General features: G+C 37.1%; 4 protein-coding genes across 5 annotated transcripts; 3 read left to right on the top strand and 1 right to left on the bottom strand.

Moving 5' to 3' along the window:
• Positions 1 to 161: 161 nt before the first annotated feature.
• Positions 162 to 4,261, top strand: LOC116301700 (uncharacterized). Of its 2 annotated transcripts, none has more exons than XM_031710797.2 (4): positions 162 to 298; positions 889 to 1,025; positions 1,232 to 1,414; positions 1,784 to 4,261. In XM_031710797.2, the coding sequence occupies exons 1-4, from the start codon at positions 264 to 266 to the stop codon at positions 3,628 to 3,630; spliced, it is 2,202 nt and encodes a 733-aa protein (XP_031566657.2). In that variant the 5' UTR covers positions 162 to 263; the 3' UTR covers positions 3,631 to 4,261. The 2 variants fall into 2 exon arrangements, with proteins under 2 accessions (XP_031566657.2, XP_031566656.2); XM_031710796.2 differs by having other exon boundaries at positions 1,229 to 1,414.
• Positions 4,262 to 4,333: 72 nt separating this feature from the next.
• Positions 4,334 to 6,576, top strand: LOC116301699 (transmembrane protein 59). The gene is made up of 6 exons (XM_031710794.2): positions 4,334 to 4,510; positions 4,690 to 4,795; positions 5,213 to 5,310; positions 5,627 to 5,888; positions 5,965 to 6,143; positions 6,265 to 6,576. Exons 1-6 carry the CDS (start codon positions 4,358 to 4,360, stop codon positions 6,394 to 6,396), a joined length of 930 nt encoding a protein of 309 aa, XP_031566654.2. The 5' UTR covers positions 4,334 to 4,357; the 3' UTR covers positions 6,397 to 6,576.
• Positions 6,577 to 7,028: 452 nt separating this feature from the next.
• On the bottom strand, positions 7,029 to 11,553 carry LOC116301698 (DDB1- and CUL4-associated factor 15). The gene is made up of 6 exons (XM_031710793.2): positions 11,494 to 11,553; positions 11,289 to 11,410; positions 10,835 to 10,979; positions 10,166 to 10,269; positions 9,030 to 10,094; positions 7,029 to 7,974 (listed from the first exon to the last, which is right to left on the bottom strand). Exons 1-6 carry the CDS (start codon positions 11,539 to 11,541, stop codon positions 7,698 to 7,700), a joined length of 1,761 nt encoding a protein of 586 aa, XP_031566653.2. The 5' UTR covers positions 11,542 to 11,553; the 3' UTR covers positions 7,029 to 7,697.
• Positions 11,554 to 11,619: 66 nt separating this feature from the next.
• On the top strand, positions 11,620 to 18,095 carry LOC116301692 (translation initiation factor eIF2B subunit beta). The gene is made up of 17 exons (XM_089030428.1): positions 11,620 to 11,792; positions 11,888 to 11,974; positions 12,467 to 12,525; positions 12,761 to 12,790; positions 12,977 to 13,007; positions 13,085 to 13,133; positions 13,943 to 14,005; positions 14,204 to 14,350; positions 14,835 to 14,894; positions 15,079 to 15,174; positions 15,440 to 15,477; positions 15,859 to 15,919; positions 16,078 to 16,137; positions 16,607 to 16,658; positions 16,822 to 16,906; positions 17,274 to 17,356; positions 17,688 to 18,095. The coding sequence occupies exons 1-16, from the start codon at positions 11,725 to 11,727 to the stop codon at positions 17,344 to 17,346; spliced, it is 1,059 nt and encodes a 352-aa protein (XP_088886554.1). The 5' UTR covers positions 11,620 to 11,724; the 3' UTR covers positions 17,347 to 17,356; positions 17,688 to 18,095.
• The last annotated feature ends 984 nt before the right edge of the window (positions 18,096 to 19,079 follow it).

Here is a 19,079-nt window from a genome sequence, read left to right as displayed (position 1 = left end):
TTTGAATTTCACGAGTTTTATACTTTTCATTAGTAATATGCATTAAAAAAATAACCTTGAGTGGTTTTTTATTTTTAGGATAAAAAATTTTACAAAAATTATGTTGGGTTGCCTGTGTATTTGTTTAATTCGCAATGTATTGTGGTTTGTTTTTACAAAGGCACATTGTTTTCGTTATTGAAACGGCTCGAATTCGACTTTACCAACGAAGAAACAGCATAACTTACAAAAACTCTCCTTCAATAGACCTCGATGACCCTAGGATGGCTTTGAATCGCGAATTGGAGTCATTGCAAGAGTAAGTTCTGCCATTATTCATGATTTTGCAGTAATTCAAAGCGTTTTCCGAAACGACAAATCGAGTCCAAAACGAAATCGAAGCGAAATCAAAGGCAATTTTAACCCTCGATTTGTTTTCAAAAAAATAAGATTCTATTTAAAAAAACTCCTCGAAATTTCCTCAAACAATTGATGAATCATTTTTAGTAGAGAGGCAAGATAAATACGGACTTGAAGGATCTTTCTGCTTGAATTTACTCTCACTGTGTGTGAGCCAGTCGAGCGTTGTTCCGACACATGGCGGCCGATTCTTCGCGGTGATTTATGATAATTTATGCAAAAAACGTGCAACACATGGCATACATTGTTGTTTGTTTATTAAAATAGTTATATTTCTATTTACGTAAATACAAAAACGGGGATAACAGCAATCAAATATATTCGCTTTCTAAAATTCTTGTTATTATTATGAGCTATTTTCGATCTGTCACTCTTCCCTTCCGGCGTTTTTATTTTATTTTTATTTTTGACGAGAATTATTTTTTTCTTGAGCCATTTGCTCCTAAAAGTTAACCAAGGATCTTATTTAAGTGTATGTATATTTTTTAGTGACAGCGTTCCCAAGTTTGAAGAGTTTTCTTGGAGTCAACAAGACGTGAAAGGAAAGCGCAGAATTATTGAAGCAGAAATCGTTAGTGGCCAGTCGTCTCCTAAGAAAATGGCCATTGAGTTGACAAGCGACGATGGTAATTTTACTTGTTACCCTTATACATATATATATATATATATACACCTAATCAAAAAAATTCTGCGACTTTACATATATATATATCTTTTGTTTTTCTATTGTTTCGTCTCTCGAGAACAAAGGACATATGTATATCTGAAGTTGCAGAATTTATTTGGTTAGGTATATATATATATATTAAAGCTTTTATTGCTTTTTTAGAAGGAGGCTCTCCTGTCGTGACTCAGATCTGCAGTCTTGTGAGTGGTGACGATGATGACGTCGAACACCAAATTGATCATCCTTCAGTAGAATACCTTAACAATGGTGCGACTATACAAGTATACGAGATGCCGCCTGAGACAAATACTATCGATATAAAGAGAGTTGAAGAACATGATGATAGAGGTTAGATGGACATTTAGAGAATTCCTAACTTGCCTAATGAGGGAAAAAGCCAATATATAAATGTTTTTTTAAAAGTTTCCTAAAGTGGGGCACCCACTCTCGATAGATTTTTTTTTTTTCTTGGAGGGAGGTTAGGTAGTTATTGGAGCAGAGGGGCGCAAAAACGTCTACCACCCCCTCCCCCAGGGGCAAATTATAAACACACAGAAAACATACTATAATAAGAAAATATTTATATAACGTAAGAGCTTTTAACGTTGAAAGAACTTCAAGAGGTTGTTATCGCTTGAAACAACACCTCATCCATCTACGCATGTGTAGACACTGTAGTATATACCCATTTTTTGACCTAGATATTTTTGTCTTTAGTTGAAACAGAAGAAGTCATAATCAATGGATTCCCAGTTTATCAACTGGAAGGGAATGCCCCATTCTTGAACGAAACTCTACAGCTTTGTATGGGAAAGGGATTGGACCAACGTTATATCTGTTCTAAAGTCCCCGTCAATATCCTGCAAAACGCCTTATTCGTCGTTGATTTCCAGTGCGTACGTCATCATGACGTAGTTGCTATGGACAAGGGATCCTTTGGGCGGCAATCAAGCCCTACCCGTCACGTGGCTATTAAGGTGTTGCCAGATGGGAGAGTAGAAGATATCAAGACGGTCAAGTTTCTTGGAGCTGATGCCCTTGAACCTGGGTACGAGTACTACAAGATTCGACGCCATTACACTTGGCACAAATGCATCTCGGGCCTTTCACGGGTGATAACGAGACTGGAATACAAGAATGTCTTGTTCAGATATGGAGTAGTGCAGTTTAAAATGAATGAAGAGGACAAATCATTCGCTAGTAATTTTAAGCCGCAGCCCACGTCCAAAGCGGATAAGACACAGCGATCAACGCCACGAGGAAGCTTGGAAGGTCGCGCGCATGCGCAAACCGACACTAGTCCTGTCAGCCATAATCAAGCACATAAAACCACTCCTTCACGGTACATCAGCGCCTTAAATAGCACTCAGTCCCCACCAAGAATACCTATAGAATCTTCTGAGGGTTCTTTTTCTGGTTCAGCGCAGAGCGAGCAGCCATCCACCACGCCCAGTGATGCAAGTTCCTGCAAGGGTGAAATATTACACATCCTGAAGAACGCTGACAAGCCAAAACCACTGCTGGGCGGTGAAGTACCAGACTTCAGCAAGCTGCTGAACTTATTGAAGTGCGAGGACTTTCTCTGTGATGTGTCGTTCGTTTCGGTTGTGACTAACAATGTCAAGAGTCTGAATCCAAGAACCTTTGCCATGGGAGAGCTACAGAAGCATTGGCTGAATACCTACTGCTCAGGAGAAAACCCCAAGTCTGTTGTTAATATCTCTACGAGATACAAAATCGGTAGCTATTACCTTACAATGCTGACCTGCTCTTTGCCTATTTTTGTATTTCGAGACGACCCTTCAGCAAAGCATCCTATGGTCCTTCTTGGTCTGATGACCAGCATGACGAACAGCAGCGAAGACTACGAGTACCTTGCCAGTAATCTACGGCGTCAGGGAATCAAGAGCATGTTTTACGGTACTAATGGAAACTTTAGCCTAGATGCTGCTCTTGAGAGAACTTTTCCAACGCAGGAAAGAAGTTTATTAAACAGCAGTTCCATTTCAGAGAAGAGCATCCATATTTGCTGCTTTGACAAAATGAGAGAAGATATCTGTTTGAAACTCGACGAACTAAATGTGAAAAACGCCGAGTCCAAGATCATCTTACGCCAAATTCTTGGATCTCCCGAGTCAGACAAGACATCGAATGATTCTTTAGTTGATCAAAAAAGCGAAGTAAAATTTCGCGAGATGCTTGCAACGTTGGAAAAAAAATGGCCAGTAGCATTCCGTAACTGGTTCACATCCAGCACTGATAATTCCGACCGGTCGTTATCTGAAACCGTCAAGAAATGCATGCTCCGACCAGTACGTATATTAGCAGGCCTCGGAAACCCACCGATAAAATACAGCAACAAAAATAACTACAGTAAATTTGTGATTGATGCAGTATCGGAAATCGAGTCTTTTGGTCCTGTAGACCTGGTGAAGATCCATGAGATCATCAAGCTCAAGGCAGTTGAGTCCCAGATAACAGAGTTTGTTAAAGCAATGTACAATATGGGTGAACTGAGACTAGCCAACGCCTACCAGCACCTCAAAGTCTCACTTATAAGTTAAAGATCACTTGGTAGAGTCAATTCTATCAGTTGCAGTAAAATGGGTTCAGAACAAAAACCAATATAGTGTTACGGATACCGTTAAAACATCATCAGATGTCAACATACATTTTACAGATTTTAGAAGCCTTTCATTTCAATTTGTTTATTTTTCCTACGATGATAGTGTTATAATTCGATTAGAATCTTAGAGGATAGCTGAAAAGAGAGAATTTCTATTTGTTGCTATGACAATCAGTAGAATTTACCGTGGTAAAATCTACTGAAGGTGGGCTATACGAACACTATGACCATCGTTCATTAACAATTACTCTTACTAATAACTATTACCAATTAGGAACTCTCCTTTTATGAAAATTTTAAAGAATGTTTATTTTTAAAAACTGTTAACATGTCAATAAGTAAAGCCCTCTTTGATGGAAAAAGGGCACCGCATTCGTCAAGTGCATAGACTTTACTAACAAGACATTGCTATAGAAGCATGAGTACCTACCAGAAAAAAAAAACCTGCTCTTCTTACCTTTAAAAAACCGTCCAGAGAATGTCTAATAGTGTTTTCAGAACTCTTTTAGATTTTGTAGAAGCATTGGTTTGTATATCACTACAAATTTCAATAAATTAATTTGTTAAAAAATGCTTTTAAATATGATGTCATAATGTACGTTCACGCCTAATGAGCATTGTGGGTATTTGATCACGTGATGTCAATTTGCAGAAGGATCGAAAATATGGCGACTGTAAACATGAAAAATTGTGCTCTGAGTTTACTGCTATTTATTGCTGTTTTATCGAGTATTTCTCTTGGAGAACAACCTAAAAGTATAACGGAGGAATGCAAGAAAAGGTGTGAAAGGTCTTATCCTCCCCATACCTACCCAAAGGTTGGTATTCTTTGCTTTCTTTTTGTAAACAAGCTCGTGCTCTTACTATTTCGATCGAAGAAGGCGAACTTTATTTTATTCTTGAACGCTTTCTAGTCTATTAAATGAGCTCGTGTGAAAAGATTTTTTAAAACAGAGTTGTTTTTGTGTTGTTAAATGTTTTCTTGCGTGTTTATTAGCCAGAAACTCATGAAGCTTGTTTGAGAGGTTGTCGTTTATCAGCCATCGGACAGCTTTCCTCGCCTGATCGAAACAAAGAAAATGCTTCGAAAATTTGCATAGCAGGTTAGTTTATTGTGCTCCTTCTTCATACAATAAAATCCTAAGAAAAGAACTGATTCAATTTATTCATCGTGCTCGTTTATAAAGTTCTAAAGAGGATATTTCTTGTAAAAACAATATTCGTGACTCGAAGCAGGACATCAAACAAAAGGCTTCGCTCGAAATTCGAATTTCGAGCGAAGCCTTTTGTTTAATGTCCTGCATGGAGTCACGAATATTGTTTTTACAAGAAATATCCTCTCTAGAACTTATGGGAAACTAAAAAAGCCAAAAAACATGCTCGAGTAAGATATTAAATTTTCCATCGTGGAATAAGTATTTCTACTGCAAATGTTTTGAACTAAATGGAAATTTCTTGTCAAAACTATTAATAAAATTTGTACCAAAATTAATATTTATTTTGTCTGTCATGCATGTCAGGCTGTAAAGAGAGTTACCCAGATGGAGACAGGTTATATGCCTGTAAAGTTGGTTGTAACAGCCAAGATATCATTCCAACTCCAGAGGCAATGTACAAGGTACACAGACCACCATGCCACACTACATATCATTAGTATTCAAGATTTACAGAGACATTACATAAATATTATTTATCCTCAAATTAATAGATTACTCTCATACCTTGGCTCTGCAGTATTAGACCTTTCCTCTTTATGTTAGCTCCAGATGTAGGCACATTTTCTCTTGCTTTGGCCACTGTCCACCTTGATGGATTAACATAAGCCAAAAATCCATCTTAAAATCATGAAGGATACAGGGACATGTTATAGAGCTTAGAAAACATTTAAACACAAAATATACACAGGAATAAATATATATTACTTTATCTTGTAGGAACACAAAGATGGAATGATGGCAATGCATGGTTACATGAGCTTGCGACCAATAATGGTTGCACAGCAGTATTGCCATGGATTAATCAGAAAAGTGACTTATTTTGTTAGTATCTCCTCCACATACTATTCCAGTACAAACAGCGCAGGACAGACTGTTGTTGTCAAGATTGATAGCCCTCCACAGCTTTTGACACATGTATCTCAACAACGACTAACTAGTAAAGATGATACACAGATTAATGTGCAGAAGAGAGACAAAGGTATTTACTAAACAGATTCTTTAGAATTGTCTAATATTTTGGGTTTTTTTTGCTGACAATGTGTATTAAATCCTAGATGACAAGGGGTATTCCTGGAAAATTGTTCACAAGAGCCGGGCGTGGCTTCACTGTGTGTCTCGACGTTCTGGTCTTCCATTTTGGTTACTGTCAATCACTCTTTTCATGGGATTTGCATTCATGCTTTGGGTATGTTGCTCTTCATTCAGCTTGGATCAGAACCAAGAGAAAGAAAAGGTAAAAGACTGAAGATAAATCCTAAGCCACATTAAAACTAAAGGGCTATTTGCTTTATTCTGTGAACCTTTGGGCTATTTGTGGTCCATTGTACTTATGCAACTTTGTTGTTTTCTAACAGCAACTTCGTCAGGACGATATCTTCTTGCTTGAAGATGATGATGAATTTCTTCTTAAAAAACAACCCATAACCAAGTCAGAAGAGGCTGGTCCACTACCTGTTAAAGTCAACATCTCTGCCTCAATCATTTAACTTTATCCGATACTTTTTGAGTAGGGTGGGGTGGGTTGAACACTTGTATACATTAGAGTACACCTGTATACATTAGAGTAATATATGGGAAGTTAGTGACATCATACTTCTCATTTTCTCAGTTCCATATTTACTACAGTATTATTAATCTCAGGTTTTGAATAAAAAGCTTTTACAGTTTACAGTATTATGATGAAAAGCAATCCGTTCTGGATTCCAATTAGTCCATTCCATAATAATATTCTATGAAATGGAGTCTTGGAGTAGAAGATCTGGTGGGTGGGGATGGGTGACTTAAGACTGGTTAGGTAAAGGGAGGGCAATCCATTGTTATAGTCATTATGAATAATATTCTGTTTGGTGATAAGTATGATAGTGTTTGTCTAGTTATTTAATCTTTATCATTCTTTGTTGGGCAAGTATCTTCCTTGGCTAAGATTTCCAGCTTTCAGTGTTACATGTCCCGATGGGTGGAAATATGAGCTATGTGTGCTATGTTAAAATTGTGTGTATAGGTTGCTATCAATAGATGTCACTTCCGGTAATAGCTACGTTTTTAATGGCTTGTAGAATCCTGGAGGTTGTTTTGATCTCTTGTTTTCTGGTTTGATGTCGTGAAAGTAGTTCGATAGTTTAAATATTTTGATATGTTTTGACTTAGCATCCGCTAGTTGCCCCTCAGTCAACCGCTTGTTTGCCCCCCAGTCAACTCCAAAAAGTCACATGATTGATAGTAAGCAATTAAACTGTTTCTGTGAGGGAAAATGTAAAACACTTCAATTCAAAACAATACAAATGGAATAATTTATTTAAAGTACTAAAACAAATCAAGCACCAGTAGCAATTATAAACATTATTGTCCTTAAGAATATATTAATAATGCTACATAATATTAAAATTGCATCGGTAAGATAACACAATTTTTCATACAAAAATTAATGATGTAGAATGTTAACTGTGCAAATTTTAGTCTGTAAATTCTTGGTGTTGTTGGTGATTTAGAATTAAAATGCTTTCTTTTATAAAATTTGTCATTAATTCTTGTTGTATAGTTAATAAAATTGAAGTGCGGCACTGGTACAGGCGTTCCTACTCTGGTTGCCTCCCTTGGCACCATCGGAGGCTTGAGAGTTAGTTGAATGAATGAATTTATCCAGAAGTGGATCAGAACTGCATTTATGGTTTCTTATACCTTATGATTTAAGTATCGTGAAACAACACAATATGAAAAGAAATATTCTGCAAGTAAATGAACATCTACATCTACATAATTTTTAGAAGCCTAAGAAAACCATAATCGCTCACAGAATAATAATAATAGGCAAAAAAGGATGAAGAAGATACTTCAAGGATTTCTCGGTGAAAACAGTGTAGTTAGAAAACACTCGAACTTGAGATGAAAAGCCTACAGGAACCGTGGTGCCTTGCCTTAAAGACCTTGCATATTCTACGGTTGACTCAGATCTTGACAGGCTCTTTCCCTGTGGGTGGTCTTGTGTTTCCAGACAGTATAGAGTCTGTAAAGTACCATTCCACACATTCCAGGAAAAGACAAATCCAGTTTGCTGGAGTAGAGGGCTGAAATTTGGAATATTTGGGAAACTACTATAAGTTGAAAAATAAGTGCAATGCAGTGTCTTTTGAGAAAATTTTGGGGGGATTTACCACACAAAAAATGAACCGATTTCTTAAAACTACACAATATTCCCAACTCAGAAGCTCCCCACTCCTTGGAAATTTTAATCCTTCTGATGGATGAGGTATTCTAATGTTATTCTATTATTCTAAGACCAAAAAGGCATGGTGGGCGAGTATAAGCCTAGGATTTTTTTATGGAGGTTTAGGTATGCATATATTTAGGTATGTATATATTGAGGTGTGCATATATTTAGGTATGTATATATTTAGGTGCGCATATATTGAGGTATGCATATATTGAGGTGTGCATATATTGAGGTATTCATATATTGAGGTATGCATATATTGAGGTGTGCATATATTGAGGTATGCATATATTGAGGTATGCATATATTGAGGTATGCATGAATTGGGGTATGCATATATTTAGGTGCGCATATATTGAGGTATGCATGTATTGAGGTGCGCATATATTGAGGTATTCATATATTGAGGTGTGCATATATTGAGGTGCGCATATATTGAGGTGCGCATATATTGAGGTATTCATATATTGAGGTATGCATATATTGAGGTACATGTATATTGAGGCATGCATATTTTGAGGTATGCATATAGAGGTATGCATAGATTGAGGTATGCATATATTAAGGTATGCATATATTGGAGTATGCATATATTGAGGTATGCATATATTGAGGTATGCATATATTGAGGTATGCATATATTGAGGTGTGCATATATTGAGGTATGCATATATTGGGGTATGCATATATTGAGGTATGCATATATTGAGGTATGCATATATTGAGGTATGCATGAATTGGGGTATGCATATATTGAGGTATGCATATTTTGAGGTACGCATATGTTGAGGTATGCATATATTTTCTGGCATTACATATGATACATAATATTACATAGTGGCATCTGTCATCAGTGAGTATGCTAGAGGTGAATGAAGAAAAGGGAGTGACTCTTTCATTGAAGCTTACCTTGGGCTAACTTGAAGGCCATCAGACAGAGAACTTCTAGTTGGTTTAGCAAACATGAGTATCTTCACCATCACTATTACATCACCAGTATCTTCACAAACACCTAAAAACTGACAATCATAATCCCGTAATGATTTATACCTGTGGTACAAGTCCTCATTGGATGCGATGAGTTCACTGATACACTGTTCCATATCTAGCAATGCCTGACAGACCAAAATTGAAGGTCCACTAGATGAATTTGGCCCTTTGTGTTCTGAGTATATGACACTTTCTAGTTCTTGCGTACCATGCATTACCAAGGCTGGTACTTCAACCGTTTCATCAGATGTGTCAAATGAATTATCCTGTACATCACATGGAGTAGTAAACTTACGATATGAATATGTCGTAAGGGAATCACAACTAAGTCGAGATTCTGTGGTGCTCAGTATAGTTCCAAAGGATGACATGGGTGATGTATTTGGTGATGGCATTAATGATGACCGTGGGGAAACACTAGGGACCAGTGGTGGTGTACGATTCCTATTTTTATCATGTTGTTCTATGATTAGTCCTGTTGTCAAACTCTCTAGTTCACAAATACTGTCCTTTTTTGTCTTACATGGCTCATCTCCGTTGTCATAATCAACATCTTCTTTGTTCCCTTCCCTCAAATTTATGCAGTCAGTGTCTTTATTGTCGTCGCTCACCATCTGTTTTTGTATGGTTGGGATTTCTTCAACCTCGCTTGGCCCATGTCCAGATAAATCTCCTGGCAGTTGATGTGAATTTTTAAATTCATGAATTGCATTCTCGACTTCAAAATCATTAACACATGGAACACACTTAAAGGCAATCAAAGAATCCCCAGAATTGAAGAACACGGTACCGGGAATTTGTAGACAAATAGAAGGTAAGAAGACTGGATAAGGAGGAAGTGAATCATACATAATATGAGCAGAATATGAATGTTCGTGGCATGGCTTGTTTGAATATGCTTTGCACTTATCACATGGTTTGTTTGGTGGAGCAGCACAAACAGTTACATAACATCTGCAAGTCTGTTCTTCTTTACTTGTTGGACTAAAAGGATACAAAAAATCTGAAGTTAATCTTTAGGATGCTTATCGTATATTAAGACGAAGATAACGTACCCTCTACCCCATACAATGACTTGTTTTTCATCTGGACTCTGTGACACAATGAGGTGGAGAGCATGGGAGATAGGCTGGTCATAAAACAAAGTAGCACTCTGGACCTAGAAAAAGCAGTAGACATCTTTAAGCCCTGTTTATACTGGCGATTTTTGCGGAGATTTTTGCGGAGATTTTTGTGGCAATTTTCCGAAATATATAACCTTTTGTCTCATCCTTCAAATGAGACATTCATCTAGGAAAATCTTGGTATCCTGAAAAAAACTTTACAAGTAATTTCTTTACCATTATTCATAATGGGCAAACTCGCAAAAAAATTGCAGCAAAAATCGCCACAAAAATCGCTAGTGTAAACAGGGCTTTAGAGAGTATGTGAGCCACTAATTTTCAAGCCAAATATAACCAGATATTACTTAACCATTAAAATAACCTAAAGAATTATGAAAATCAATGCAGGGGTCAAAATAATGGCTGGCTGGTCCCCAGCTGTGATGACCAGCCACATTAGTCTTAACTTAGTCATATCTTGTTTCCAGCTCATTTTCTTATTTTATTAATCATTTGCTTTATTGGATAACATCTGATCCCTATGTGGAGGGAGGGTGGGCAGGGGGTGTGGGAATGGGATGCAAATGGGATAATCAATATTATTTTGTTCCTCATAATAACCTTGAAAAGAGGTTTAGAATACTGGAATCTCCACCAGTGTAGGGTATATGTATAAACAGGTTGCGGCAACTCGAGCCTTGTATCTATTACCAAACTGTAAGATATAAGATGTGTGCCATCTTTCGTGAACCCTAAAATAACATGCCTGAAATAAGAGAGAAATATGCGGCATTAAAATGGTGAATCGCTAGACCCCTTAAATAGGATTTTCCTATTGAAGCCTAAGTGTGGTTCACTTGAGTATTATTATTATTTTCTTTTTTGTTATATAAACTTTTAAAAGACATAATGAACAAACTCAAACCAAACTAAAATAAAGGTGATTTTTTCTGTCAACACTACACAAACACACAAGTGATGGGTTCCCTGTGGTAAAACCTGGAACAAGATAAAACTTCGCAAAAAAATAAATTGTCAACAAAATTTCTTTTAAAAGCTAAACATTTAAGCTCACCCATCTCGTATTTCTCCTTTTTTATCCAAAATGTCGCTAAGTTTGAAGCAGCATTTTTGGGAATATTTGGTGAACAAGCGAACAGGATTTGAGCGCGAAAACGGCTGCAAACTCCCACAAACCTGAAAAAACAAACACAAAATTGCTAAAGCAAAGCATTTCTAAACTCTATATGTGCAGGAATGGATAAAGAATAGTGAAATACCTGTCTTAGGGCAAGTTTTTGAACCTGGTTTTTTGCCGCCGTCTTCATATTTTGAAAACTTGCTTTCTACGCCTGCGGTATTTAGACCAGCTGTAACACGAATAAACACATGCGCACTACTCATCGATATCATCAATTATTTGTATTTATTTATTTTCGATCCAATAATATCGCCTTAAATCTAAAACAGGGCTTTTGAACTGCTAAATTTATCGTATAGGAGGTGTGAAGATGCCTGATCCGCGAGAAGAAGAGCTGAGAGATGAGATTGAAACCTGTATTACTGACTTGAAGCAAGGGTTGGTGAAAAAGCTTCATCTTATTGATAGGATATTTTCGTTCATTATATCACTAGATTAAGTTATTAATAATTGGTTATTGGTGGCTATTTTAGAACACTACATGGTTCTTATGATACTGCTATGCAGACAGCTCAGCTCCTGAGGAAGACTGTTTCTGTTACTCACTGGAAAACAGCTGGGTAAGAACCACAGTGGTAATGGGGATGGCAATGGTAATGGTGATAATATGATGGTGATGATGATGGTGATGATAGTGTTAGTGGTGGTGATGGTAATGGTTATAATGATGGCAATGATGCAATTTATGCTGATGATGATAGTGTTAGCAGTTGGTATAATCATGGTGACAATGATAGTGATGATAATGATGGTGATGATGTGATTGATGGTGATGATGATAGTGTTAGTGGTGTGGATCGTAATAGTAATGGTTATAATGATGGGGATGATGTGATCCAGAACAATGATGTTGATGATAGTGATAGCAGTGGTGATGAAAATGGTGGTGATTATGAGATATAACACACTGTCAGAGCGATATTCAAGATGATAATGATAGCGATGGTAATGGTAATGGCTATAATGATGGTGGTGATAATATGGATAATGGAAATAATATTCAATAATGATGCCACATATCATTGGTATTGTTCAATACTGTCATTAACTAGTGAACTGATGGAGATTGTCAGAAAAGAAGGCAAAAAGATGGCAAACGCACAGCCAACAGGTATTTTACCCTAACCCTAACCCTTTACTCCGATGAAGGACTAACGTCCGAAACATCAGTTTCATTTTTACATACCATACGGTGTTACAAATTATCTATCTATCAACTGTTTTACTGAAAACACCGACGCAGTTTACACTAGTTTTCACTAGTTTTCCACCTAACCCTATATATTTCATTCAATGACCTAGCATGAAATGGGAACCACAGAACTAATATATAATTTTCATTTTAGAATCAGCAGTAGGAAATATGGTCAGAAGAGGTTAGCTTTTATTTTTTGAATTTGTTTGTAATTTGATTATTGATGGCGATTATCGCCTATAATATAGGCGATAATCGCCATCATCTCATAAATCACTGTGTTGCTCGTTTTTCATTTGTGTTACTCATTTTTTATTATTAATTTATAATTCTTAGTAATTAATCTTGGCTTTTTTCTCTCTTTCAGTCTTAAAAATTATAAGAGAAGAGTATTCTGGGTGAGTGTCTGGAATCATTAATAATATTATAATAGATTACTGTATAGTCTTTGATTGTTTCTGTTATTGCCTTCTAGTTCTATCAAAGGTAAAGCAGATGAAGCTGATACGGAAGAATCCCTTCATGTAAGTACAGGTTTTGCTGAACATGTAATGTACTCCATTGTAGTCATAGGGTTCTATCTTTGTGTGGAGCACAGTCTACGTAATTCAGTAGCCACAAAAAAGACTCCAATCCATAAAATAAAACAAAGCTTATGAAGAATACAATCGGTTTCTATTGAATTATGTATATATGCTGTCATCTATTGTGTTCTCTACACAAAGATATACCCCGTCATAGTGGTAGCATAGTGGGGTCTCAGGTTTAATGGCTGAACTCAGTATCACATATGGACTATTAGGCCTCTTCCTTGGTCCAAGGGCTTTTCTTCAGATTCTCCAGTATTCATCCCTTTGTAAACACAATTTGATCTGTTGGCCATGTGCTACTCCGATCAGCCCAGAGCTTATTCCAGGGTTGGATAAAATTTGAAGGTACTATAAACACAGGGAAAAAAACCAGATTCCCAAATTGGGAATTTGTTGGGAATTTCCTTGAATTCCCAATGAATTCCCATCCAATTCCCAGAGAGAACGAAATTGGGAATGTGGCACTGATTCCCAATGTTAGTTTGTCGGGAATTTTGTTTTTCTATTGGGTATTAGAAGGGAATTCCCAAAAATAAATCCCAACCTTGGTGTTCGAATTGGGAATTCAAGGAAATTCCCAACAATTCCCAATTTGGGAATCCGTTTTTTCCCCTGTGAAATCTCAACATGACAGCTTGTCTGTCCATCTGCTTGTCTGTCTTTTACATTGTCTGTGTCTCTGTTTGTTTTCCTGTCCCTTCTTGTCTTTTGTGACTATATATTTTCTATTTTGCTCAATGTAGAAACTTCTAATGGCAGAGGGAACCCCAACAAGTGATTTCAGCAAACCAACTCAGGGTCTAAAGGTTTGTTATTGATATAATAATACTACATCATATCATAAGTCAGTCAGTAAATTTCAAAATAATATAACAAAAATAGCTGTTAGAAAGCCTGTTTTGGGTTGCCTGTGGTTTTTGTTGAACAACAGGGAACCCAAGAGTGGGAATCACACCATTCTCTGAAACTATCTGTTTATTTTTGACAAATGTTATTTGCTTCAGACAACTGTGATAGATGCAATCAATGAACTAATAACTGAGCTAGAATCAAGTGCAGATAACATTGCTATGCAAGCCTTAGAACATATACATTCCAATGAAGTTATTATGACGACAGGGAAATCTAGGACTGTGGAAAAATTCTTAAAGGTACAGTACAGTAGTACAAAGAATGGAACTCATTCAATTTCATCCCATTCCTCCTGAACCCATTTACTCCATCTTCTCACCCCATTTCATTCTAGGTTTATCCTATCCCTTTCCTCCACATCCCATTTAATCTCCATATTTGGTTCATTCTTATCCCATACATTTGATTTTTCATCCTTTTCCCATCTCACCAATCCCACTTCTTGTCAACCCATTCAATCCATCCATTCCTATTTTCTTTCATCTCACTTGACCCCAGCCTATCCAATACATTTTTATCCTATTCTATCATTCAATCATATCCCATTTCTCCCAATCTCACTCAATGTATTTCCATCCTATTCCTTTCCATTCCAACTAATCCCACTCCTTGTCACATCATCCAATCTATTCCCATGCTGTTCTATTCTATCCTCCCCAACCATGAGGTTCTGCACAGTGTGAAATAATCAAACATATTTATCTAATATGTAAACACTAACAGAATGCGGCAAGAAAAAGAAAGTTTACCGTGATAGTAGTTGAGGGAGCTCCATTTTACCAGGTTTGTGCATAAATTAATAAGCAAAAATTAATCATAATAAGATTTCCATGGCAGCCCTGTTCAAAGGCAGGAGCAATGCAATCATTTTTCACAGGGAAAAAGATTTATTTCCCAAAGGAGAATCCTACAGCTTGGCTGCTGTAAAATCACTCCACTCTGATGGTTGTATTTTTCATATCATTAGGGCCAGGAGTTGGCAAAGAGTTTGGCTCAAGCAGGTATCGACACAACAGTCATCACAGATTCTGCTGTATTTGCAATAATGTCTAGAGTAAATAAGGTGTGTGCCATTCATGAAAAGTTCCAATAAGAATACATTTTTCCAGCCCCCCAGTTTTTCCTCCCTCCTCTCAAATCAACCCTAACTATTATTATTTAAACTGGTTAGAGCTGTGCTCCGGGGTCATACATGGACTGTATTGCGGCTGCCAGAGATGCCTTTACATGCTTTCAGTTCGACTCCATTTGAGCAGTGCCACTGATGAACTGGCAGTGGGGATTAGCAACAACAGGTTTTTTTCTCACCATGCTGATTTTCCTTTCAGGTTATCATAGGAACACACGCAGTCATGGCTGACGGAGGGTTAGTATCTTTTCACATCATACTGGTAAATACGTAGTCAATCACTTTTGTCAAGCATAGAAATGTTTGTTATCAAGAGTATTGCAAATCTTAAAGAAAGAAAACGTTTTATTGAGTGATGTTTGGAAGTCGTCATGACACTATTCTCAAGATACTAGGAAAAATATAGGGAAAACTAAAGTTGATTAGCAAAACGCCATTGTGGTTTTCAAGCATTCCTTCATCCATTTGAATAAATGAATTTGCTTGAACATTGAGGAAAGGTGTTTTTCCCCTTATGAATAGCATTTCAAAAATCAAATAATCAAATCTTAATCTGTAATGAAGAGGGTTGTCAATATGGATTGTAGCTAAGATCATAGTTATTTTCTTGTGTTGTAGGTTACGAGCAGTGAATGGGACACATGCTTTAGCTCTTGCAGCAAAGCATCATTCAGTACCAGTAAGGAATAGATGTAAAATTATTAATATTAATCTTAATAATCATTGGTTTCTACTTTTCCTTTTCTTTCATATCCCTTCCATCTCTTTTTTCCTTTTACATCGTCCTTGATAGAATGAATATCCTCTTGTTGATTTGTGTTGTTTCATTTTTTCCAGCTTGTAGCATGTGCAGCTATGTATAAACTTACTCCACAATATGTTGTATCTTATGACCAGGTTAGTAAGACATGCACATTGAGTAAACCCTAGATGTGTCACTTGTCTGCTAGGGATCAGGGCCCAGTCATACCAAGGGTGGATAGCACTATCCAACAGATAAATCTTATCCACCAGATGAATATATTGGATAACTGCATGGACTTATCCACTGGATAAGGATTTATCCAGTGAATAGCACTATCCTCCCTTCATACAACTGGGCCATGAACAATGTAGTTTATGAAATAGACAGAAAGACAGACAGACAGACGGACAGTCAGACAGAGATAAATAAATAGATGAGTAAATCACATGATGGCAGCCATGACAGGAGGCAGGAACTTTGAATCTAGTCTAATCTGGTTTACAGGAGAAAAAATTCAGTTTCCCAAGGGGAAAAGACACTGTTATCGAGCCTCGTGTCATGACTGCCATCACGGGTTGGTAGACAACTAAGAAATTGATTAAATATTTCTTTCATTTCCAGGACAGTTGTAATAAATTTGTAGCACCTCACGATGTCTTGCAGTTCTCTGAAGGTACGTTGATAAACCAATCAATAACTAATAGATATTGATAATAATCACTCCTAGGTTTGCTACAGCTAACCAGCCCTATGGATGTGCATGATCGAGAGGAAAAGCCAGACTTGTTTAACATCGTTTCCAAATATACTCATGGCTATTTATTGTCATTCTCTAGGAAAAATACTATCCAAGGTTGACGTGCAGAATCCAGTCTTTGATTACATCTCACCAGACTTAGTGAACTTATTTCTCTCTAATATGTAAGTACAGCAGATAGCATTTCATGCAGATCAATATCGTCATTATGCCATCAGCTGTCTTCAACAGCCTTGAAAATCAGTAGTGATCACCGCCCCCTAATGCATCACGGGAAGAAAAGAGGGTAAAAGGCCGTTTTGGATGGAATGAAATTTTCCCAACTTTCTGAGCCCAGATCAATGCGTACAGTGTACACTTATTGTCTGCTTTATTGCACCACGCTCGCATTCAATGTACTAGCGTTACAATATCCTTTCACTCGTCTCACCCCTCTAAAACCTCGCTATCACCATCACTTCATTGCTGCACAAGCTGCGCATTGTTTTCACCCTACTACTACAGCTAACGCTCAGTGTTTGTGATTTTCAGAGGAGGAAATTCCCCGTCCTACGTGTACCGGTTGCTGAGTGAATTATATCACCCAAATGACTATGATCTATAATAAATGCATAGTAAGTATGGATATCAGTGTTAGTACCGTTGTCGTGCCTTCTCTTTGCGCGCGCGCGATATTTCCCGCCATTAAAGACCTTTAGCTCCATCAAACGTTCGACATTTAGCGAGGCGTCATAACGAAGTCCTTTACTGATTAGTATATGCAGCTTATGCTTTGAATTTCACCAAGAATCATTAATGAGTTTGAGAAGTTATATATCAAGCACAGAAAAGAGTGTTTTAACTATCGAATGAAGCACTCTTTTCCGTGCTTGATATATTACTTCAAGCTGCCTTATGTTCGATAAACGTCGCATTTTAACTTTTTTTTTTTTTTTGCATTTCTAGGAATAAAAACTAAACAAGTCCGCAACAAACTGTTCTCTTTTCCTATACTGTATTGATCTAAAAACATCTTTCTTTTACTCTGGGAAAAATCTAAAAGTTAAAGCAAATCGATGTGATCCAAAAAAAATGTGGTTTTTGCTGTTCAAATCGTCTCATAGTAGCCTGTAATGGATAAAAAATATGCTCCCTTAGTTTTACAACAAAAACCTGATAACTCGAAAAAAATTTATTTATCTACTGCTCCTGAAATGAAATTATAGAACTAAGACTTCGCTAGAGAAAGATAACAGGCCATTGTCTTGACTCGTTGAGGATTAGCACGCTATAGCATTGTTATTTCCAATTCAGGAACCATTTCCTTTCGCCTGAGATATAACTCCAATTAAAATACAAAAAGTAGTTCAACAATTTTTCTGTTATCTTCAGTATTCAGCAGTATAAACATTGTTAAAGACTTCACTAGCAGAAGACGAGGTGTTTGACTTTGTCCTTCTCCTATTCCGTGTTTTTCGGCGTGACTTCACGGTTTTTTCGATATGGTCCAACTTGAACACGCAACACAAAAGTTGTGTATTTATAAGCACTATTCCAGCTAAAGTAAGACAGGATATTAGGAGCTCACCCAAGGCCATCTTGTCTAGGATAATCAGGTTTTTCAATCGCTTTTCTCGTTTTTTCCTGCTATCCCAACTTTTCGTGTTTTTCGATATTTTGGTCAGTTCTGGTCCAGTGCCTCAACAGCTTTAACATCTATTCTTGATCGTCCGTCCGTGCAGCCTCAAGCCTAGATCCAGGCTCTTCCATGAAAAACTAACTCATGCTTCCAAAGTATCGTCGTTAAATACATCATAACCGGGTTCCAGGTCCTGGATTTCCAAAACTTTCCAAGACTTTCCAAAACCCGTACGAACCCTGTAACCCTCAAACACGTCCAAAACGTTGGAAAGGATATGAGCGGGCTTCCTGTGGTTTTGTCACGAGTGAAACGTCGTAGGTCATCGTTAAAAAAATTATGAACTCGTACTTACTAAGTATGTGATAACTTTGAGGACTGATAAATAGGTATCCTTTGAATTTCCAAATAGAGAAAACATCCATCTCGCAATTAATATAACAAATAATTCAAAATGTTTGGTTGGGTTTCCTGTGTCATAGTTTCAGCTGTTTCTCATCTATATTTACAAGGATAAGTTTGGTAACCGAATTCTAGAAAATAGTTTAATTTCCGACGGAAAAGCAACTTTGTGACCTAGAGAGAGTCTTGCATCTGATGTACAGTCGGTGCAACTTGTTATAGAGAATGGTCCAGCTTTATTTTAAAAATCTTCGATTTCTTTTTTTTCATCCTCGGCAAAGGTCTGATAACTGTGTAAGCACTATCCCATCCAGCTC

The sequence above is a fragment of the Actinia tenebrosa genome, unplaced genomic scaffold (genome assembly GCF_029948245.1).
Source record: "Actinia tenebrosa isolate PJP-AT-01 unplaced genomic scaffold, QUT_ActTen_1.0 PGA_scaffold15__27_contigs__length_11533743, whole genome shotgun sequence".
In the NCBI taxonomy this organism is placed as follows: domain Eukaryota; kingdom Metazoa; phylum Cnidaria; class Anthozoa; order Actiniaria; family Actiniidae; genus Actinia; species Actinia tenebrosa.
Note: the sequence above shows the minus strand (reverse complement) of the source record. Positions and strands in the feature narration are given on the sequence as shown.